Source organism: Piliocolobus tephrosceles, chromosome 1 (assembly GCF_002776525.5).
Source record: "Piliocolobus tephrosceles isolate RC106 chromosome 1, ASM277652v3, whole genome shotgun sequence".
Lineage (NCBI taxonomy): Eukaryota > Metazoa > Chordata > Mammalia > Primates > Cercopithecidae > Piliocolobus > Piliocolobus tephrosceles.
The window spans coordinates 83163147-83187858 of record NC_045434.1 but is presented as its reverse complement, the minus strand read 5'-3'; the positions used below and the strand labels follow the sequence as shown (position 1 = coordinate 83187858).

The 24712-nt window shown below is 38.4% G+C and overlaps 1 protein-coding gene across 2 annotated transcripts in view; it reads left to right on the top strand.

Annotated features, from left to right (window-relative positions):
• The window catches only part of LIN9 (lin-9 DREAM MuvB core complex component), a 96735-nt gene extending 75263 nt beyond the window's left edge, over positions 1-21472 (top strand). For both annotated transcript variants that reach the window (XM_023203628.1, XM_023203627.1), the window contains 4 exons: positions 13659-13784; positions 19101-19280; positions 19431-19528; positions 20020-21472. In XM_023203628.1, coding sequence (XP_023059396.1) covers positions 13659-13784; positions 19101-19280; positions 19431-19528; positions 20020-20125 — 510 coding nt within the window. In that variant the 3' untranslated portion in view covers positions 20126-21472. The remainder of the gene's footprint in view (positions 1-13658; positions 13785-19100; positions 19281-19430; positions 19529-20019) is intronic.
• Positions 21473-24712: the final 3240 nt, after the last annotated feature.

Below are 24712 nucleotides of genomic sequence, written 5' to 3'. Positions count from 1 at the left end.
CTGGCTAACACGGTGAAACCCCGTCTCTACTAAAAAAAAATACAAAACATTAGCCGGGCATGGTGGCAGGCGCCTGTAGTCCCAGCTACTCTGGAGGCTGAGGCAGGAGAATGGCGTGAACCTGAGAGGTGGAGCTTGCAGTGAGCCGAGATCGCACCACTGCACTGCAGCCTGGGTGACAGAGCGAGACTCCTCAAAAAAAAAAAAACAACCAAGCATGGTGGTTCATGCCTGTAGTCCTAGCTACTTGGGAGGCTGAGGTGGGAGGATCACTCAAGCCCAAGAGTTTGGGCTGCAGTGAGCTGTAATTGTGCTCCTGCACTCCAGCCTGGGTGATAGAGGAAGATTCCAACTCTAAAAGAAGAAGGAAAAAAAAAAAATTCAAAAAACTTGGAAGAAGCAACTATTATACCCAGATGCACAGATATCAACTTAAGGACAAGAAACATTTAAAAACAAGGAAATATGACACCTCCAAAGGAACACAATAATTCTCCAGCAACAGATTCCAATCAAAAAGACATTCTTGAAATCCTGGAAAAAATTCAAATTACTGATTCTAAAGAAGCTCAGTGAGAGAGAAGGGAATTCTGAAAAACAATACAAAGGAACTAGAAAAGCAGTTCAGGATGTGAATGATAAATTCACCATAAAGATATACTTTTTAAGAACCAAACAAATTCTGGAACTGAAGTATTCATTGAATGAAATACAAAATATATTAGAAAGCTTCACTGGGTGTGGTGGCTCACGCCTGTAATCCCAGCACTTTGGGAGGCCGAGGCGGGCAGATCATGAGGTCAAAAAATCGAGACCATCCTGGTCAATGTGGTGAAACCCCGTCTCTACTTAAAAAATACAAAAATTAGCTGGGCATGGTGGCATGAGTCTGTAGTTCCAGCTGCTCAGGAGGCTGAGGCAGGAGAATCACTTGAACGCAGGAGGCAGAGGTTGCAGTGAGCAGAGATCGCGCCACTGCACTTCAGCCTGGTGACAGAGCGCAACTCCATCTCAAAAAAAAAAAAGAGAAAGAACGCTTCAACAATAGACTAGATCTAGCAGAAGAAAGAATCTTGGAACTTGAAGACAGGTCTTTCGAAATAACCTATTCAGGCTAACGGAAAAAAAGAACAAAAAGGTGAACAAAACCTTCATGACATATGGGACACCATAACGTGCCCAAATATTCAAATTATTAGGGTCCCAGAGGGTGGAGAACAAGAGGATTAGGAAACCTATTTAATGAAATAATAGAGGAAAACATCCCAAGTCTAGCAATAGATTTACACATCCAGATACAGAAAGCTCTGAGATCCCCAAATAGATACAATCAAAAAGGACTTCTTCACATCACATTATAGTCACACTGTCTAAAGTCAAAGATGAGGGAATGCCAAAAATAGCAAGATAAAAGCATCTAGTTACGTGTAAAGAATCCCCATCAGACTAACAGTAGATCACTCAGCAGAAACCTTACAGGCCTGGAGAGAATGAGATAATATATCTAGAGTGCTGAAAGAAACTAATGCTTCTTAAATGAAGAAGTAAAGCCTTTCCCAGACAAGCAAAAGCTGAGAGAATTCATCACCACTAGACTGACCATACAAGAAATGCTCAAGAGCATCCTAAACCTGGAAGTGTTTACCATCATGAAAACACATGGAAGTATAAAACACTGGTAAAGCAAGCACGCAGGACTCAAATGGTACCACTACAGAAAACAACCAGACAAAAATGACAAACAATAAGAGAAGAAATAATATATAGAACAACCAGCAAACAACAATATGATAGGAAAAAAAACACCCAAATCAATAACCTTAAATGTAAATGGATTAAATTCTCTCCTTGTATAGACTGGCTGAATGTATTCAAAACAAACATGACGCAAGTATATGCTGCTTATAAGAAATGCACTTTGGCTGGGCGCGGTGGCTCACGCCTGTAATCCCAGCACTTTGGGAGACCAAGGTGGGTGGATCACGAGGTCAGGAGATCAAGACCATCCTGGCTAACATGGTGAAACCCCGTCTCTACTAAAAATACAAAAAATTAGCTGAGTGTGGCAGTGTGCGCCTGTAGTCCCAGCTACTGGGGAGGCTGAGGCAGGAGAATAGCGTGAACCCGGGAGGCAGAGCTTGCAGTGAGCCGAGATCACGCCACTGCACTCCAGCCTGGGCGACAGAGCGAGACTCCGTCTCAAAAAAAAAAGAAATGCACTTTATCTGTATAGACACATATAGATTGAAAGTAAAGGAATGAAAAAAGATATTCCATGTAAATGGAAATCAGAAGTGAACAGAAGTGGCTACACTTAATACCAGATAAAACAAACTTTAAGTCGGTAACAGTTTTTTTTTAAATACAAGGTCATTATATAATATAGTGATAAAGGGATCAATCCAGCCAGAGTATAGAGCAATTCTAGATATATGTGCACCCAACATTGTAGTACCCAGATTCACAGAGCACATATTACTAGATTTAAAGAGAGAGCTATTTCATGATGGAGAAAGAGAAAATAATAATAATAATAATAATAATAATAATAATAAACTCCAATGCAAAAATAGTGGGAAACTTCAACACCCCACTCAGCATTAAACAGATCATCTAGACAGAAAATTAATGAGAAATACTGGATTTTGGCCAGGCACAGTGGCTCACGCCTGTAATCTCAGCACTTTGGGAGGCCAAGGTGGGTGGATCACGAGGTCAGGAGTTCAAGACCAGCCTGGCCAATATGGTGAAACCCCGTCTCTACTAAAAATACAAAAAAAAAAAAATAGCTGGGCATGGTGACGCATGCCTGTAGTCCCACCTGCTCAGGAGGCTGAGGCAGAAGAATCGCTTGAATCCAGGAGACAGAGATTGCAGTGAGCTGAGATTGCACCACTGCACTCCAGCCTGGGTGACAGAGCAAGACTCTTGTCTCAGGAAAAAAAAAAAAAAAAAATATATATATATATATATATATATATATAGAATTTAAACTGAACTTTAGACCATATGGATCTAACAGTCATTTACAGAACATTTTATCCAACAACTACAGAATGTACATTCTTATCAGCACATGGAATATTCTCCAGGATAGACCCTATGTTAAGGCACAAAACAAGTCTCAACAAATTTTTTAAAAATCAAAATCATATCCAGTATCTTCTGAGACCACAATAGAATAAAACTAGAAAACAATACTGAGAGGAACTTTGGAAACTATACAAATACATGGAAGTTAAGCAGCATGCTCCTGAACAACCATTAAGTCATGAAGAAATTATGGAAAATTTAAAAAAATCTTAAAATGGTAATACAACATACCAATACCTGTGGAATAAAACAAAATACTCAGAGGGACGTTTATAGCAATAAATGCCTATATCCAAAAAGTTGAAATTTCCAGTAGATAATCCAATAATGCACCTCAAGGAACCAGAAAAGCAAGAACAAGCCAAACCCAAAATTATCAGAAGGAAAAACATAACAAAGATCAGAGCAGAACTAAACAAAATAGAGACTAAACAAAATAAAACAGAGGATCAATGAAAAGTTGGTTCTTTGAAAAAATAAACAAAATGTATAAACCGCTAGCTGTACTAGCCAAGAAAAGAACTAAAATCGGAAATGAAAAAAAGACATTACAACTGGTACCACTGAAAGACCGAATATCATCAGAGACTGTTACGAACAACTATATGCTAACAAACTGGAAAACCTAGAGAGAATGCATGAAGTCCTGGACACAAACAGCCTATCAAGATTAAATCAGAAGGAAATAGAAAACCTGAACAGACTATTAACAATTTGTGAGATTGAAGCAGTAATAAAAATAGCCCCCCAACAAAGAAAAGCCCAGGACCACATGAATACAGGCCAAATTCTACCAGATATGTAAAGAACTAATACCAATCATCCTTAAGCTATTCCAAAATATTGAAGAGGAGAGAATTCTCCCCAACTCATTCTGCAAGGCCAGCATTACCCTGATACCAAAACCAGATATGGACACAACTAAAAAAACTAATCCAATGTCACTCATGAACATAGACACAAAAATCCTTAATAAAACACTAGCAAACTGAATTCAACATCTCATAACAAAGATAGTACACCATTATCAAGAGGGATCTATACTAGGGATCCAAGGATGATTTAACATAAGTAAATCAATAAACATGTACATCACATCAACAGAATGAAGGACAACAACCACATGGTTATCCCAATAGATGCAGAAAAAGCATTTGATAAAATCCAACATTCCTTTGTGATTAAAAAAAAAAAAAAACTGTCAGCAAACTAGGCATAGAAGGAACACACCCCAAAATAATAAAAGCCATAGATAACAAACCCACAGCTAACATCATACCGAATGGGGAAAAGTTGAAAGCCTTTCCTCTAAGAACTGGAACCTGCTTTGACCACTCTTACTCAACAAAGTAATGGAAGTCATAGCCAGAGCAATCAGACAAGGGAAAGGAAAAGCCATCGAAATTGGAAAAGAGGAAGTCAAATTGTCCCTCTTTGCAGATGTCATGATCTTACATTTAGTAAAACCATAAGACTGCACCAAAAAACTCTTAGAGCTGATAAGCAAATTCAGTAAAGTTGCTGGATACAAAAATCAACATATAAAAATCAGTAGCATTTCTACACACTAGTAATGAAGTAGCCAAAAAATCAAGAAGGCAATTTCATTTACAGTAGCTACAAAGAAATTTTTTTTTTTTTTTTTTTTTGAGACGGAGTTTTGCTTTTGTTGCCCAAGCTGCTGAAGTGCAATGGCGTGATCTTGGCTCACTGCAACCTCCGCCTCCCGGATTCAAGTGATTCTTCTGCCTCAGCCTCCCAAGTAGCTGGGATTACAGGTATACGCCACCATGCCTGGCTGATTTTTGTATTTTTAGTAGAGATGGGGTTTCTCCATGTTGGTCAGGAAGGTCTCAAACTCCTGACCTCAGGTGATCCACCCACCTCAGCCTCCCAAAGTGCTAGGATTACAGGTGTGAGGCACCACCCCCAGCCAGAAAATTAAATACCTAGGAATCAGTTTAACCAAGGAAGTGAAAGATCTCTACAAGGAAACACACTGATGAAATAAATTGAAGAGGACACAAACAAATGGAAAGACATCTCAGGGTCACGGATTGGAAGACTATCGTTAAAATGACCATAGTGGGCCTGGCGTAGTGGCTCAAGCCTGTAATCCCAGCACTTTGGGAGGCCGAGAAAGGCGGATCACTAGGTCGGGAGATCGAGACCATCCTGGCTAACACGGTGAAACCCCGTCTCTACTAAGAAATACAAAAAAAAAAAACTAGCCGGATGAGGTGGCAGGCGCCTGTAGTCCCAGCTACTCGGGAGGCTGAGGCAGGAGAATGGCGTGAACCCGAGCGGCGGAGCTTGCAGTGAGCCAAGATCATGCCACTGCACTCTAGCCTGGGCGACAGAGCGAGACTCTGTCTCAAAAAAAAAAAAAGACCATAGTGCCCAAAGCAATATACAGATTCCTTGAAATCCCTATCAAAATACTAATGTTATTTTTACAGAAATAGAAAAAACAATCCTAAAATTCATTTTGAAACAAAAAAGAGCCAGAATAGCCAAATCAATTCTGAGCAAAAAGAACAAATCTGGAAACATCACACTATCTGACTTCAAATTATATTACAAGGTTATAGTAACCAAAACAGCATGATACTGGTATGAAAATGGACACATAGACCAACAGAAGAGAGTAGGGAACATAGATATAAATCTACTTATGTTTAGCCAACTGATTTTTGACAGAGGTGCCAAGAATATACATGTACTGAGGAAGACACCCTCTTCAATAAATGGCGCTGGGAAAATTAGAAATCCATATGAAGAAGAATGAAACTGGATCCCTATCTCATATGCAAAACTCAAGAGGGATTAAAGGCTTAAACAAAAAATCTGAAGCTACAACCATAATAGAAGAGAACATAAGGGAAACCCTTCAGGACATTGGTTCAGGCAAAGATTTTAAGACTAAGACCTCAAAAGCACTGTCAACTAAAACAAAAATAGACAAATGGTCCTATTTTAAACTTAAAAATCTGCACATTAAAGAAAACAACAGAGTGAAGAGACAGCCAGTTGAATGGGAGAAAGTATAAACTATTCATGCAACAAGGGACTGATATCCAGAATATACAAGTAAAATAACAGTAAAAGTAATAGTAAATCCATTAAAAAGTGAGCAAAGACATGAATAGACAGTTCTCAAAAGAAGACATACAGATGGCCAACAAGTATATGAAAAAATGCTCAACATCACTCATCATCAGGAAAATGCAAATCAAAGCCACAATGAGATATCATCTTACCCCAGTTAGGATGGCTGTTATTAAAAAGGCAAAAAATAACTGATGCTGGCAAGGATGTGGAGAAAAGGGACCTCTTACACACTGTTGGTGGGAATACAAATTAGTACAGTCACTATGTACAACATATGGAGATTTCTCAACTAAAAACAAAACCACCATACGATCCAGCAGTCCCAGTACTGGGTGTCTATCCAAAGGGAAAGAAAAGCGATATATCAAAGGGATGCCTGTATTCACATGTTTATAATAGCACTATTTACAATAGCGAAGATGTGCAATCAGCCTAAGTGTCCATCAATGGATAAATGGATCAAGAAATAGAATACTATTCCGCCATAAGAAATAATGAAATCCTGTCATTTGCAGCAACCTGGATGAAACTGGAGGTCATCATTCTAAGTGCAATAACCCAGGCAAAGAAAAACAAATACCTCATATTCTTACTCAAGTGAGAGCTAAAAAAAACTTGAACTTACGGAGATGGAGAGTAGAGTGATAGAAACCAGAGGGTATGAGGAGGAAATGAAGAGAGGTCGTTGAATAAGTTCAAACAGAATAAGTAAGTTCTAATGTTTGATAGCAGACTAGAGTGACTATAGTTAGCAAAAATGTATATTTCAAAATAGGATTTTAAATATTTTAGTCACATAGAGATAATAATGGTATTACCTTGAGTATTTACATACATAGATTGTGTAATGATCAAGTCAAGAGTATTTTGGGTAATACTCTCCCTCGCACCCTCTGTTATCTATCATTCTACTCTCTATCTCCATGAATTCATGTTTTTTTAGTTCCCACATGAGTAAGAATATGAGGTATTTGTCTTTCAGATTGGAATTATCTTTTCAAATGGGAATTGGGGGTTACCGAAGACATAGGGTAACATAAATCATAACTAAGAATTTGATCAAGCCTCTTCTTGGGGATACATGTATACTTTTGCAAACTCAACTAGTTAATCGAAATTATTAAATACTCTGTATCTCCTACAGAGAATTTTTTTCGAGGGTGTTAGAGTCTCTACATCTTTTGTGTTCAATATTCTAATGAATCGCTTAAAAATGTACAAAGGGTTTTCATATACAGTATACATAAAAATGTACAAAATAGCTGGGCATGGTGGCTCATGCCTGTAATCCCAGCACTTTGGGAGGCTGAGGTGGGCGGATCACTTGAGGTTAGGAGTTGGAGACCAGCCTGGCCAACATGGTGAAACCCTGTCTCTACTAAAAATACAAAAAGTAGCCAGGCGTGTTAGCACATGCCTATAATCCTAGCTACTCGGGAGACTGAAGCAGAAGAATCACTTGAACCCAGGAGGCGGAGGTTGCAGTGAGCTGAGATCACGCCACTGCACTCCAACCTGGGTGACAGAGTGAGATTCCGTCTCAAAAAAAAAAAAAAAAAAAAAAAAGGTAGAGTTGAGAGATACTAACATGTTACAAAATAGAGTGATGTGACTAATGGACCATGAAGAAACTCTAAAACAAAACGGATATATGGATACATACTCCCCTTCAAAATTATCATCTGGTTATATCTCCAACTTTATTGTTAGTAGTATTAAGGTACATTGCAAGCTCCCTTGTTTCTCAAGGTAATACCCAAATACTCTTGACTTGATCATTACACAATCTGTGCATGTAAAACAAAAGAAAAAAGTAAATTATTTGAAGACAACCTACATTTCTACCATCTTCTATTCTTATTCAGACTAAATATTACTAGTCTTTCCATCAGATTTGTAAATGTTCCAAATAAAGCATTAGCAAATAGGTGAAGAAGTGAGCACATTTATACACTCTAGGTGGGAATATAAGTTAATTGAAGTCTTTTGGGAAGGCAGCTTGGCCATAATGATGGGCCAGAAATTTTACTTTTAGAGTACCATTCCGAAGATGTGCATACAAGGATGTTCATCACAGCATTGTTTGTAATAGCAAAAAAATTGTAAATGGTTAAACAAACATCTGTAGAGGACTAGTCAAATAAATCCATACCCTTGATCTTGAACTGCTAAATCTGGTATTTTCCATCTTGTCCCCTATAAGCTTATATTTTTACAGACTGTTTGCCTTCAACATGAACCTGTAAGCCACACAGGAAAATCTTTCATTACTTTGTGATCATACCTGTTTTTTTTTTTTTTTATCAGAATGTATTAGTTATTTCTAATGGTTCAAATGCCTCACCTTATTCATGCAGGCCTAATTTAATGTCATATTTTTGACTTGTTTTTATTTTATTTATGTATTTACTTTTTGAGACGGAGTCTCGCTTTGTCACCCAGGCTGGCATGGAGAGGCACAATCTCGGCTTAATGCAACCTCTGCCTCCCAGGTTCAAGCGATTCTCCTGCCTCAGTATCCCGCATGCACCACTGCACCCGGCTAGTTTTTTGTATTTTTGGTAGAGACGGGGTTTCACCATGTGGGCCAGGCTGGTCTTTAACTCCTGGCCTCAAGTGATCTACCCGCTTCAGCCTCCAAAAGTTATTTTTAGGCCAGGCACGGTGGCTTATGCCTGTAATCCCAGCACTTTGGGAGGCTCATGCGGGAGGATCACTTGAGGCCAGGAGTTTGAGATCAGCCTGGCCAACATGGTAAAACTCTGCCTCTAGTAAAAATACAAAAATTATTCTGGCACAGTAGCCCGCACCTGTAACTCCAGCTACTCAGGAGGCTGAGGCAGGAGAATCACTTGAACCTTGGAGGTGGAGGTTGCAGTAAGCCGAAATTGTGCCACTGCACCCCAACCTGGGCGACACAGCAAGACTCCATCTCAGAAAATAATAATAATAATTTTAATTGTATGTGTGTATGTATAAAATGAATGTACTTTTCTTAAAATTTTTCCATTCTTATTGAGTTTGATGTATGTTTTTCTTTCTTTGTATTTATTTTTTAATGTAGAAATACCTATACAATATATACTTTTGGGTTTTTTTGAGAAGGGGACTTTTTTTTTTTTTGAGATGGAGTCTCGCTCTGTTGCTTAGGCTGGAGAGCAGTCATGTAATCTTGGCTTACTGCAACCTCCGCCTCCTGGGTTCAAGCGATTCTCCTGCCTCAGCCTCCCAAGTAGCTGGGATTACAGGCACGCACCACCATGCCCAGCTAATTTTGTGTATTTTTAATAGAGATGGGGTTTCACCATGTTGGCCAGGCTGGTCTCAAACTCCTGACCTCAAGTGATCTGCCCGCCTTGGCCTCCCAAAGTGCAGGGATTACAGGCCTGAGCCACCACGCCTGGCCAAGGGCAGACATTTTTAAATAAATTTTATACTATGTAACATTCTGCTTTTCACTCTATAGTATCAGTAAATATAGATCACTCTCTTCAATCCTAGTGTTAGAAGATCTTTAAATTGTTAGCAGTCTGATAGGTGAAAAATAAATGTCATTGTTTTATTTTGTATTTCTAAGGCTACTAGTGGAATTAAGCATCTTTTTGTGTGTTAATTGGCTATTTATATTAATATTAACAAAATTATTTGTTTCTCATGTTACTATAGTACAGAAAATTTAAATTTTGATGTAGTCAAATACAGTTGACCTTCAAACAATGTGGAGGTTAGGGATGCAACCCCCACCAGCAGTCAAAAATCCATATACGGCTTTTGACTCCCCCAAAACTTAACTACTAATAGCCTACTGTTGACCAGGAACTTTACTGATAACCTAAATAGTAGATGAGCACATATCTTATATATGCATTATATACTGTATCCTTACATAAAATAAGCTAGAGAAAAGGAAATGTTATTAAGATGTTATTAAGAAAATCATAAGGTAAAGACAACATATTCACTATTCATTAAGTGGGAGTAGATCATAAAGGTTTTCATCCTTGTCATCTTCACGTTGAGTAGGCTGAGGAGGAGGAGGAAGTGGAGGGGTTGGTTTTGCTGTCTCAGGGGTGGCAGAGGCAGAAGAGGTAGAGGAGATGGAAGGGAAGGCAGGAGAAGCAGGCACACCAGTGTAACTTTTGAAAAAGTACATGTATATGATCTGGTGGGCGGTTGCAAAAATTAATTTTTAAAAAATCTACATGTAAGTAATGTAAGTGGACCTGCACCATTCAAACCTGTGTTATCTGAGGGTCAGCTGTATATCAGCCTGTTCCTTTTCCTGGTTTTTGGTTTTTGTAACTTGTTTAAAATATCTTCTCTCCCTCTTATTCATAAACATATTCTCCTGTCTTCTCATGATACTTTTATAGTTTCTTTTAATATTTAGACCTTCAGTACATCCTAAAATTTTGTGAATGATTTGAGTGTAAAGACCTAACTTTTTTCCTCAAATACATAATTATTCCAATTTATTAATAGTTCATCGTTTCCCACTGATTTGAAAGGCCAGCTTTATTATATATGAAATTTCCAAACATTAATGTACATATATTCATACACAAGCATATGTGCCAGGCATACATATACATATATGTTGGAATTTAGTATAAAGACTGGCCACCATTCTCTCCCATTGGTGTATTTGTCTCCCATGTCAATACCACACTGTTTGATAACTACCAGTACAAGTACCTCCATTTGTCTTTTTCAAAATTGGTTTGGTCATTCTTGTACATTTATTCTTCTATATTAACCCTTCATTATTTAGATGTTTAAGAAGATAAGGGAAATTTTTCCATCATTGGGGGATATTCAAAAAGATAAAGAGTTTGAGAACAGCTTCAAAAACGGGGACTCAAAAATATTTTTAGAAGTTGGAGGTATAACTAGATGATAATTTTAACGGGAAGTATATATCTGTTTAGTTTTGGAGTTTTTTTAAATATGGTTCATTAGTTACATCACCCCATTTTGTAATGCATTAGCCGTCTCCCAGTTTCGTACATTTTGATGTATGCTGTATATGTAAACCCTTTGTCATCTTTAATTCATTAAAATGTTGAACACGAAAGATGAAGATAGAGACTTGACACCCTCAATTTCACTGTAAGAGATACAGAGCTTTTAATGATTTTGATTTTGATTAACTAGTTCTGAGTCTGCAAAAGTATACACTCATCCCCGAGAAGAGGCTTGATCAAATACTTAGTTATAATTTACATTACACTATGTCCTCAGTAACCCCCAATTCCCAACAAGGAAATGAAATTAAATTCAGCATGTCCTGCATTATCCCTGCATTCTTATAGAAAATCTTTCAGATGATCCAATGGTTTTAACTTTACAAAAACTGAGGTTTACGAAGAGGAAGCAATTCAGGAAGCACCAATGGTAAACTAAAAGTAGGATGTCCTGGATATGATTCCAGGCCTATGTGGAACTTATCCCTTCCCTACTCCCACTGTGGCATTCCCTCCCCTCTTTCTCTTTTGCTGCTTCAGATCCATAGTAGCAGAGAAATTCTAACTGATGCAAACTGACTTCAGATCACACAAGGTTACCACTTACTGGCTGTGGTACATGGGCCTCATATGTAAAATGGAGACAATAAGCAATAATATCTTTCTCATAGGGTTATTGTGAGGATTCAATGAAATCCTTTAAAAACACTTAGAACATTAGCCAGGCATAGTGGCACATGCGTGTAGTCCAAGCCACTTGGGAGGCTGAAACGGGAGGATCCCTTGAGTCCAGGAGTTTGAGGCTGCACTGAGTTATGATGGTGCCACTGCAGTCCTGCCTGGGCAACAGAGTGAGACCCTGTCTCTAAACAACAAAACAGGCCAGGCGCAGTGGCTCACGCCTGTAATCCCAGCACTTAGGGAGGCCAAGGCAGTTGGATCACTTGAGGTCAGAGTTTGAGACCAGCCTGGCCAACATGGTGAAACCCCATCTCCACTAAAAATACAAAAATTAGCCAGGTGTGGTGGCTGGTGCCTGTAGTCCCACCTACTTGAGAGGATGAGGCAGAAGGATTGCTTGAGCTCAGGAGGCAGAGGTTGTAGTGAGCGGAAATCATGTCATTACACTCCAGCCTAGGTGACAGGAGTGAAACCTTGTCTCAAAAAAAAAAAAAAAAAACTTAGAACAAGCTGGATGTGGTGGCACATGCCTATAGTCGCAGCTACTTGGGAGGCTGAGGCAGGAGGATTGCTTCAGGCCAGGAGTTCGAGTCTAGCCTGGGCAACATAGCAAGACGCCATCCCCAACACAACAACAAAACCACACTTAGTGCATGGCACATTAGTCAGCTCTATTTAGTACATCTGTTGTTGTCATCAAGTAATCAACACATCATTAATAGTGTGTGCTGTTAAGTCATTTAACTTTTCTAGTCCTCAGTTTTCTCCGCTGTAAAATGGTATGGCTTAACTAGATGATCTCTGAGGTTTCTGTTAGCTCAGTCCATAATTCTGTGATTTGGAATCTATATAAGTAGTTCCTCCCTAGGTCTAGGAAAGTTTTCTTTCCCTACCTATACTTATTAGAAGGAGCAATTTTGCTTCCTTAGTACATGACAATGTGCTTTTTCAGAAATCCTCTGAAAAAAGAAATGTGGTTAAATTTTCCTTGACTAGAGAGGTTTCATTGCCAGCATTTTTAGCCGGAATGAAATGGAGAGTATAGTTTATTGGAAGTACTGTGACGAGAGGGAAGGAAATGGCGTCAAAGTCCATTAACTTTGGTTAATGGATAATTTGATAATGCTCCTTGGTAAGGAGCATATATGGAATGATGACACAATAAAAAGTTAATATTCATTGAGCATTTTCTATGTGGGAGGCACTGTGCTAGCATGTATTATCTCATTTAATCTTTGCAACAACCCCACTAGATAGATATTCTTATAACCCCCATTTTGCAGTTGAGGAACATGAGGCACAGAGAGATTAAGGAAATTTCTTAACATCACACAGCTAGATGGTGATAGAGGTGGAAATTGAACATATATAATCTGATTCTAACACCCATGCTCTTAAACCATTATGCTATACTGAATTGATTCCAGGTACAGCATCAGTTGGTTTAAATAACTAGAATGCTTCAAATGAGGACATACGATTTAACAACTAACAATCCTATGAAAAAGTTGAAAGATGAATATAACGAACATCGCATACACGTTTATCAATTAACATTTTGCTCCGTTTAATTTATCTCTTTAGAAGATCTCCTTTTCAAAAAAGCAAATGGCAGACATCATGGTGCTCCAATGAACAAGGACAGTCTCCTAAATAACAATACCATTATCACAGACAAGAACTATAACAATTAGAACAAATTTAATAACCTTTAGTTTGCTTTTTAGATAAGTCAAATCTTTTAGATCACTGAAATTGCATTGCTAAAAAACAAACTCTTACCACGATCTGATTTTTCTCTCTTCTCAGAAATCATATTCCATGCCCATCAGCATTGAATTTCAGCGGAGATATGCAACAATTGTTCTAGAGCTTGAACAGCTGAACAAGGACCTAAACAAAGTTTTGCATAAAGTTCAACAGTATTGCTATGAGGTAAGTGATATGTATAGATTTCCCTCCATATTTTTATTTGAAGCTTAATCCTTTTACCTTCACACTTTAGAAAATCCATACCAAGCCAATATCTTCATAAAGTCCTTTAGCAGAACTATATTATATAAAGTTTCTTACTCCTCCCAGCATCAGTGTTGAAGAGTACTTTACACATAGAAAGCTGTCAATTTTGAGTTTTTTGGTTAAAGATACAAATAAGGCCCTCCAAAAAACTTTGGAAAAATCCAGAAAACTAATTACTCTTAATTCCACTACCCCAGAGACCAAAATTTTGTTGTTGTTTCTTTTTCTTTCTTTCTTTCTTTTTTTTTTTTTGAGACAGGGTCTTGCTCTGTTGACCAGGCTGGAGTACAGTGGTGCAATCTTGCAGTCTTGGTGAACTACAGCCTCAACTTCCCCAGACTCAAGCTATCCCCCAACCTCAGCCTCCTGAGTAGCTGGAACCACAGGTGCACAACATGCCCAGTTTATTTTTCTAGAGATGAAGTCTTGCTATGTTGCCCAGGCTGGTCTCAAACTCGTGGGCTCAAGCGATCCTCCTACCTTGGCCTTCCAAAGTACTGAGATACAGGCGTGAGCCACTGTGCCCAGCCCCGAAGAGCAAATTTTGGTCTATTTCTCCTTAGTTGTTTCTGGTGTTTTGTTTTGTTTTGTTTTAAACAATACATGCTTTTTCTCATAAAGTTCTGATCATACTGGCTGTACAATTTTGTTGCCTTCTCTTTTAAACCTTAAATTAGCATTAGAACTATGAATTCTTGAATTTCAAATACATAGATAACAGGGTTATTTGTGAATTTTCATTCACATGTGATTATATGAGAGTGGTTCAACAGTTGAGTTTCCTACTACAGAGTAAGAATTAAAATGATTCAGGTGAGTTTAAAATGCTCCTGCATTTGCATACTTTGAGGTCGTGTGTTTCCAGGAAAGCCATCTCTGTTTGTGATATCAGATTCTTTTTTCATTTGTTTGTTTTGAGACGGAGTCTTACTCTGTTGCCCAGGCTGGAGTGCAATGGCACAATCTCGGCTCACTGGAACCTCTGCCTCACAGGTTCAAGTGATTCTCCTGCCTCAGCCTCCTGAGTAGCTGGGACTACAGCTGTGCACCACCATGGCTAATTTGTATTTTTAGTAGAGATGGGGTTTCACCATATTATAGGCCAGGCTGGTCTCAAACTCCTGACCTTAAGTGATCTACCCTCCTCGGCCTCCCAAAGTGCTGGGATTACAGATGTGAACCACCATGCCCAGTCGTGATATCAGATTTTTTTTTTTTTTTTTTTTTTTTTTTTTGGAGACAGAGGTTCACCCTTGTTGCCCAGGCTGGAGTACAGTGGCACAGTCTTTGCCCACTGCAACCTCCGCCTCCCGGGTTCAAGTGATTCTCCTGCCTCAGCCTCCCAAGTAGCTGGGATTACAGTCATGCGTTACCACACCCAGCTAATTGTGTATTTTTAGTAGAGACGGGTTTCTCCATGTTGGTGAGGCTGGTCTCAAACTCCCAACCTCAGGTGATCTGCCTGCTTCAGCCTCCCAAAGTGCTGGGATTATAGGCATGAGCCACTGCGCCCAGCAGTATCAGATTTTTAAACAGTTGGCTTATTTTCCTAATAGTTGTCGTCATCTATTATGCATATTAATAACAATATGCATTGTATTAGTAAATAGATTTTCTCCCCTAGACTAGCAACTATTCACAAGACATGCAGACTATGCAGTCCAGGATGACACATAACAAAGCCGATGGTACATGCAGAAACGGGTTGCTCATCAATCTTTTTGTAGTACCCAAAGCCATTTGTGATAGGCTCCTTTCCTAATGAAGTAAAGTGATTTAATCTTCTCAAAGCTCTTAAGGAACTACAATATAGAAGTTATAGAAATAAAGAACATATCAGAGAGAACAGCATGACTAAGCAATTCTACTTCTCAATATATACCAAAAAGATACATCAACATATATTTACCAAAATACATATACTAGAATGTTCATAGCATCACTGTTCATTATAGCCAGAAATCATAAACTACCCAAATACCCATCAGTACAACAATTGACTGATAAACATGATATAATTACACAATGGAAATGCTACCCAGCAGTGAGAATGAAAGTACTCGACTACAACTCAGCGCCATGGATGGATCTCACAAATACAATGTTGAACAAATAAAGTCAGACACAGGAGAATATGTAATGTATGATTACATTTTTATAAAGCTTGAAAAGCTAACTTCTGATGCTAGAAGTCAGGATGGTGGTTACCCTGAGGGAGGTGGTACTGGAAGATGGCATTATCAGGGGGTCTGGGGCATTGGTAATATTCTGGTTCCTAATCTAGTTGCTGACTTCTCATTTTTGAGAATGTTTGATTTGTGAAAACTCATTAGCCTGTACGCTTCATGATTTGTGTACTTTTATGTATTTATGTGTGCTTCAATTTAAATTTTACAAAAGTATTAGAGGATACAGTTATTCATTGAAGCAGTATTGGTAATTATAAAATGTTAGAAATAAACATAAATGCCCACACATAGGAAACTATTTATGGTACATCCACACAATTGAATATTATGCTGCTGTAAGAGAGGAAGCTCTCTACTTATTGATATGGAGTGATTTCCAGGATGTGTTATTAGATGCAAAAAGCAAATACAAAAATACACGTACATATTCCAAAGTATATTACCTTTGGAGTAGGAAATAAGTGGAAATACTATATATATGTATCAGCTTAATTTTTCAAAAGGAAACACAGAAAGGATATATTAGAAACTAATTTGGGAATGGGGTAGGAGTTGGTGAGTAAGAAGGAATGACATTTTTCTGAGTGTTTGTTTCCCCAACAAATACAAGCAAACTCTAAAGTTGTAGCACAAACAGAAATAAATGAACCTAATTATACTTCAAAGGAGTGACATTAACTTACTGTTACTGAAGGGGATAAAAACTGATTCAGATAGCTTGAACATAGCATAGGTTGAGCATCCCAAGTCTGAAATGCTCCAAAGTCCAAAATTTTTTGAGTGCCAAAGTGAAACTCAAAGGAAGTGCTCACTGGAGCATTTCGGATTTTGGAGTTTTGTATTTGGGATTCTCAACCAGTAAGTATAATACAACTATTCTAAAATTTTAAAAAACCTAAATCCAAAGCACTCTTTTTTTTTTTTTTTTTTTTTTTTGAGACGGATTTTCACTCTTGTCCACCAGGCTGGAGTGCAGTGGCGCAATCTCGGTTCACTGCAACCTCCGCCTTCCAGGTTCAAACGATTCTCCTGCCTCAGCCTCTCCAGTAGCTGTGATTATAGGCACGTACCACCATGCCCAGCTGATTTTTATATTTTTAGTAGAGACGGGGTTTCACCATGTTGGCCAGGCTGGTCTTGAACTCCTAATCTCAGGTGATTCACCCACCTTGGCCTCCCAAAGTACTGGGATTACAGGCATGAGCCACCACGCCCGGCAGCAGTTCTGAAACTCTTACTGTGTACTCTAGGACAGCAAAGAAGCAAATAAGTATATTGAACTTGGGAGGCAGAGGTTGCAGTGAGCTGAGATCGCACCACTACACTCCAGTCTGGGCAACAGAGTGAGACTGTCTCAAAAAAAAAAAAAAAAAAAAAAAAAAATTTGAGGATAAGGGAAGCCAGGTTTCTCACTGTTGAAGAAGGCAGTTATGAAGAGGGGGAAGACTAGAGTGAACCCTGTGGCATTAGATGGGAATAGGGGGAATCAGTATGAATTCATGGTTTATTTTATCTTTATGATACAGGTATAAGTGAGTGTGTATGTCTGCTGAGAGGGCCAAAAGCAATACACCCTAATAGCAAAGAACACACCTAGACCCAGATCTTGGTCTCTCAACTCTGTTCTCCAATTTTAAAAAGCAGGACTCCTTGAAAAAGAGACTGATTCTAGACCTGGGGCAGAGAAAGAAGATGAGCCTGGCCCACCTTATTATGCCAAGGAAGTAAAATGTGCCCCCAAATTATGGGGACGTGTCAAAAAGAGCCAGCTTGACAGGGTTCCCACTGGCCAAATCTGGGACAATTTGAGCTTCAGAATAAATAAATATAGTCGGCCGGGCGCGGTGGCTCAAGCCTGTAATCCCAGTACTTTGGGAGGCCGAGACAGGTGGATCACGAGGTCAGGAAATCGAGACCATCCTGGCTAACACGGTGAAACCCTGTCTCTACTAAAAATGCAAAAAACTAGTCGGGCGAGGTGGCGGGCGCCTGTAGTCCCAGCTACTCCGGAGGCTGAGGCAGGAGAATGGCGGGAATCCGGGAGGCGGAGCTTGCAGTGAGCTGAGATCCTGCCACTGCACTCCAGTTCGGGCGACAGAGCAAGACTCCGTCTCAAATAAATAAATAAATATAGTAAGAGATTATAACCCATAGAATAAAAGTCATATCAGTATGGGTTCATACTAATTCATTTTTTAAGGGAAACTACTTTGTAGTAAAATGCCAGCTAATAAATACAGAAGCAGTGTTAAGAGTGAGAAAAACACCATTTTGTAACCATCATAGTAATAATTGATATAGACAAGAATCATCAACAGATGCTAAAATTGGTAGGTAGAAGTTTGATGACAAATAGGATGTTTACATAGCCTCAAAGTATCTCTTCACAACTACTTAGTACTTACAAAAAGGAAATCCTTTACTGTAGGGAAATCTGGCAGACACTTACCAGTTGATCAAAGAGAACATCACCAGTAATGGGACAGGTCAACATCACGTGCCTTCTAATAAAGATGCCAGAGAACCCAGGACCACGTTTGTAGTATTTCTGCCCAAAAATGCATAACTTCAGTCTAATCATAAGGAAACAGACAAACCCACATTGGGGGATATTACACAAAATAATTGGCTCGTACTCTTCAAAAATACCAAGGAAATACAAACTGGAGTGATTAGAGGTAATGAGGCACAGTGTTTGCAACTTATTCTTAAATTACTAATGGGAAGAATTATACATTCACAGAGATCAAATGGCAGATCAAATGCAGTAAAACAAACAGTGAATCTGAGTAAATGTTATCAAGAGTTCTTTGTTTTATTCTTTTAACTTTTTTTAGAAGTTTGAAATTATATCAAAATTAAAAGTTACAAAAAATAGAAAATAAATCCGAAACTGTTAAAGAAAAAAACTTCTAAGGTAAGAGTACCATTTTAGTTTTAAATGCTAATTTTATAAAAATTAAAATCTGAAAAGAGGGCAGAAACACAGAAATAATCATGGCTTCTTGAACATGCATCTCATGCTTCAATCATCTGTATTCAGCTTGCTCCAGACCAGGGGCTCCAGCCTGCAGATCAGCCGACAGATATGAGACGCAGGTGTGAGGAAGAAGCACAGGAAATTGTTCGGCATGCAAATTCCTCAACAGGACAGCCCTGTGTGGAAAATGAAAATCTGACAGACTTAATTTCCAGGCTTACAGCTATTTTGTTACAAATTAAGGTAAATCTTAGAGAAAATATTTTCTTAATTTGACACAAAGCAACCCATGCTGACTTGTTGCTAAGAAATTAATTAATTGATTCTATCAGGTATTTTATGACTATATTTGAACTATAATTCAATTAAATTTTGAAACTTTTTTCCCTTTAGTGTCTAGCAGAAGGAGGAGACCTGAATTCCTTTGAATTCAAATCACTTACAGACTCATTAAATGATATCAAGAGTACAATAGATGCTTCTAATATCAGGTAATTTGTTAGGTACACTCTAATCATTTTAATGTGAAGTTCATAGTGATTTTCTGTCCAAGTTTTAAGAATTATGCGTATTTGTGAAGTACTCATATATTATTATCCATTAAATATATTTTTAAGAGCTTTTCACTTATATCCAGCCTATTGACAGAATAGAAATTTCACATGGATTTTGTATATAAAGAAATCAGGAGATGTATTTAGGTTTGGGGTTAGCATGGAGGTTCAGCTTAGAAGTAGAGCTTCCCCAGTCAGTGAGAGGCTCATCTTCTCCTTCCAGCCCCACATGGCTCCTTTGCTTCTTTAGAGCATATTTGTTCAACTACTACTGAAGTAGAATTATGGCTAATGTATTATAGGAGATTTATTCCTTCCCTAAGATTTATCATAGCTGTTTCCTAACTAAAATGCAGCTCTTCCTTTTTTAAAAATTGTTTCTTAATTTTTTGAAATAAAGTAGTTAACCATGTTTCTTCTTTCTTTAGTTGCTTTCAGAATAATGTAGAAATCCATGTTGCACATATTCAGAGTGGCCTGAGCCAGATGGGAAACTTACACGCCTTTGCAGCAAATAACACCAACAGAGACTGAGTAAAGATTTCATTATTCCAACTGCACGGGACATTGTTTTTGAGAAGTTCTTTTCCTTTATATAGGCTTCCAACACCAAATAACCTAACTGCTGGAAAACAAGGGAAATTTAAATCTCCAAATAAGGCATTTTAATAGACTGTACTGCTTCTTAAACCAGCATTGCTGACCAGCATTATATTTATTTTTCTTTTATTATTCTGATGCAGTAGCATTGCTTATGTTACATATGTTTATATTCACAAATATTTTTAAACTGAAATATCTGAACATAATATAATTTCGTGGAAGAATACATTGACCATTTTTTTAATGTGCATGAATTCACCGCAACACATGCAGACAACTGCTGCAATGGAGAGTATTAAGAAACCTGGTCTTTTTGTTCATGTCGGTGGCAGTGTGGAAATTCCATCCAGAAAATTACAACTCCACTTGATTTAGTTGATCACCATCTCAGTCTTCAAAAGATAACATCATGAGGTGTAGGAAGTCCTAGTTTTAAGGAAGCCACTGAAATATAGATGGGAAATGTGGACTATACAAGTATATGTTATGTATACTTGCAATGTGACATGGTTCTATAGATCATTTTATAATAATAATATTTTAATTTATCATAACTTATATAAAAGAAATCTTTGCTGTTTGTTGAAAGAAAATGAAGGAACAGGAAGAAAGGTGCAAAATGCTAAATTTCTGCAAATGGATTTGGCATGTCTTCCCATCAGTTCAGGTCAAAAGTGCATTGTTATGAGATTTATTTAAAAAAAAAAAAAAAAGACTGATAACACACTATTTTCATATTTTTTTTGTTTATTTGCACAACTTTTAAACCAGATTACTGGTTAAAATCCAACAGTACACAATTTATAAAGTAAAAAGATTTTATAAAGAAAACAAATATAATAACCAGTGCTGTGAAATGCAGAAGAAAGGCTTGTTTTGGTTGTTTTTCTTTTTTAGGAAAACCTTGCCTAAAATGTTAATCTTGTAAAAAGTATGTATTTGGAATTTTCTTCATTTTAATATAGAATATTATAAAGTCAAAATATAATAAATTTTTTTCAAATTTGGAGTTTAAGATATAGCTGTAGAGGTGGTTTTAATTCCTTTAGATGTCTCATAAAATGAGACTTTTTATATGTTAATGTATAATAAACAAGATTATTTTCCATTTGGAATTTTTGTATAGTTTAAAAAGGCTTCTGTATTTGTTGGTATTGTGCCACTGCAAAACTTTAGTGCAGAGTTTATATTTAGCTAAACTGTTATGTTAATTAAGAAATGCATAAATCTTCTATTCTTAATATTTGTAATTCTAAATAAATTGATCTATGAAAATTATTTTCCATATTTTCATTTAATTCAAGTCAATTATGCATACCTTCTGTTTAAAAAGTTTTGAAGAATTGTAATTTCCATTAAGTTATATTTTTAGGGGAAACAGTACAGATTACCGAGTCTCTCTGAAGTATCATACCATCCAATGGTATGGATTTTATTTATTACCATACCATCCAGTGATATGGATTTTATTTATTGCCATACCATCCAGTGGTATGGTATTAAGCAGGTAAGTTATTTGGCCTGGTATAGACCTAGTGAAAGGTTGATTGTAATATATTCTGCCTAGAATTGGGTATTTTGTGCATTTTTTCTTTTACATTCTTTTTTTTTTTTCTCTGTCACCCAGGCTAGAGTGCAGTGGTGCAATCTCGGCTCACCACAACCACCAGCTCCTGGGTTCAAGGGATTCTCCCGCCTCAGCCTTCTGAGTATCTGGGATTACAGGCATGCGCAGCCACGCCTAGCTAATTTTTGTATTTTTAGTAGAAACAGAGTTTCACCGTATTGGTCAGGCTGGTCTCGGACTCCCGACCTCAAGTGCTCCACCCACCTCAGCCTCCCAAAGTGCTCGGATTACAGGCATGAGCCACCACACCCGGCCTCTCTTATATTTCTTAAGGCTTACTTGTCACACTTAAATAGTACCTCATTTTACACATATTTAATTGAGCACTGTTTGTCTTTCGGTGCCTTCATGTGTTGACAGCAGGGACTGTGCTGAAGAATACAGTTGAATTTTATTTCTGCTTAGGGAGGAAGAAATCTGTATTTCAAAGTAGTCATGTTGGGTCAGCCATACATTGATTTGAATGATATGCCACTGCCTAACACACTTCTGGAGCTCTAAAGAAAGCTATCAAAGCCAGATTGAGCAAACATGCAAGCACATACATGGCTTTTATTTATATAGATTTAGTTCTGAGTTACTTTAAGCTAGTTCCAAAAGTCACATTCACTCGTAACCACTGAGAATCTACAAAAAGATTTGCCCATTAGCATTTTTGAATCCACGCACCTCTCTCCATCTTCATTACCACCACTACTTGCAGCCCAGCTGCCATCATCACTGACCTGGAACAGTGCAGTTGTCTTCTAACATCTCCCAGCATCTACTCAGCCCTGTTCAAATGCAGCCAGAGGGATCATCTTAAAATGCAGAATTAATCATGTTATCCCTCTGTCTATAAATGCTTTTAAAATCTTCATTTGGCTTTCAGGACAAATTCAAAACTCTTTTACAAGACCTATAAAGTCATGCGTGATCTGCCTCCCTCCACAACTTCTTTATCTGCTCGCTACTTCATAGAGTCTTGGCACATGCAGTACCTACATTCCCTCTCCTTTCCTTGGTAACTCTTGATCATTTTCCAGATCTCACCTTCAGCATCACTTGTTCAAGGAAGCTTTCCTTGACCACAACACATCTCCTATTATTATGTCTCCAGATCATCTCTCTCTCCTTCCAGCACTTGTCACATTTGCAATTTAATATTAATATTTCCTGGAGGTCTTTTGTCTCCCTACTGGCCTCTGCTCCATGAGGGGAGGGGCTGTTTCTGTTTTTGTTCACCATTTATTTCCAGGTCCTGGTAAAGTGCCTGTTCATGGGCAACAAATAAATATTTGTGTAATGAGTGGGCAAATGAGAGTTTAAAAAAGGTCTAAGCATCATTAATGTCATCAGAATAAGAGTGTGGTCTTCCGTGATGATTTCTTTGAAAGATGAGACAGTAATGACTGGCATGTAGAAATTCTGACTTGGGGATTGCTTTTAAACCTATCACATTACTTTATCATCAGTATCATTAGTCCTGACTAACAAGACCAGTGCAATATAGGAGGCGCTGTATGGTGGTAGACTAATGGGTGGGCTGAGTTTGAGTCCTGGCCATGCCATTTATAAGCTGTACAGTTGTGAACCACTACTTAGATTCAGTTTCTTGATCTTTAGGAAGATTAGTCCCTATCTTATATGGTAGGTGTGAGAATAAAATAGATAATGTCTGTAACACATTTCACAGTTAGGGACTCTTAGAAAGTTTGAGAGAGCTGCAGGCTACTTCGTAGAGGATCCCACAATTTAAAATGTGACAACAGGATTTACATATTTGTAGATTTTTACAGTTCACTGGGGAAACAACATAAGACAATATAAAAGCAATAATACAATAATCACAAGATTTTTTCATAAGTGCGATTCTTGGTGGACCATAATTTGAAGTGTTATATGTCTTTCAGTTTTGTGAATGTATTTGTAGTATGTCATTTGGCCATGTCACAAGTTTAAATGTGATTGTGAGACCTCCTGAGCACCTCCAGGATGGGCCCTGAGCATAATGTTAATAGCTAATGTTTATCAGCTCATTTTTGGTTTCAAACAGTTTTCAAAGAATTGAGAAGTACACTTTGCTGCTAAGGCCTCAACTATGTTCTCTTGGCTGCTTTTTGTCGGGGGGATGGCAAGGACAAGGTCTCACTCTGTCACTCAGGCTAAGTGCAGTGGCACGCTCATAGGTCACTGCAGCCTTGAACTCCTGAACTCAAGCAGTCCTCCCACATCAGCCTCTCAAGTAGCTGGGACCACAGGCACATGCCACCACGCCTGACTTTTTTTTTTGAGACAGAGTCTCACTCTGTCACCCAGGCTGGAGTGCAGTGACGTAATCTCGGCTCACTGCAACCTCTACCTCCTGGGTTCAAGCAGTTCTCCTGCCTCAGTCTCCCGAGTAGCTGGGACTACAGGCTCCTGCCACCACGCCCGGCTCATTTTTGTATTTTTAGTAGAGACAAGGTTTCACCATGTTGGCCAGGCTAGTCTTGAACTCCTGACCTGAAGTGATCTGTCCACCTTGGCCTCCCAGAGTCCTGGGATTACAGCGTGAGTCACTGTGCCTGGCTTTTTTTTTTTTTTTTTTTTTTTTGAGACAGAGTCTCGCTCTGTCGCCCAAGCTGGAGTGCAGTGGCCAGATTTCAGCTCACTGCAAGCTCCGCCTCCCGGGTTCACGCCATGCTCCTGCCTCAGCCTCCCAAGTAGCTGGGACTACAGGTGCCCGCCACCTCGCCCAGCTAGTTTTTTGTATTTTTTAGTAGAGACGGGGTTTCACCGTGTTAGCCAGGATGGTCTCCATCTCCTGACCTTGTGATCCGCCCGCCTCAGCCTCCCAAAGTGCTGGGATTACAGGCTTGAGCCACCGCACCCGGCCTTTTTTTTTTTTTTTTTTTTTTTTTTTTTTTTTT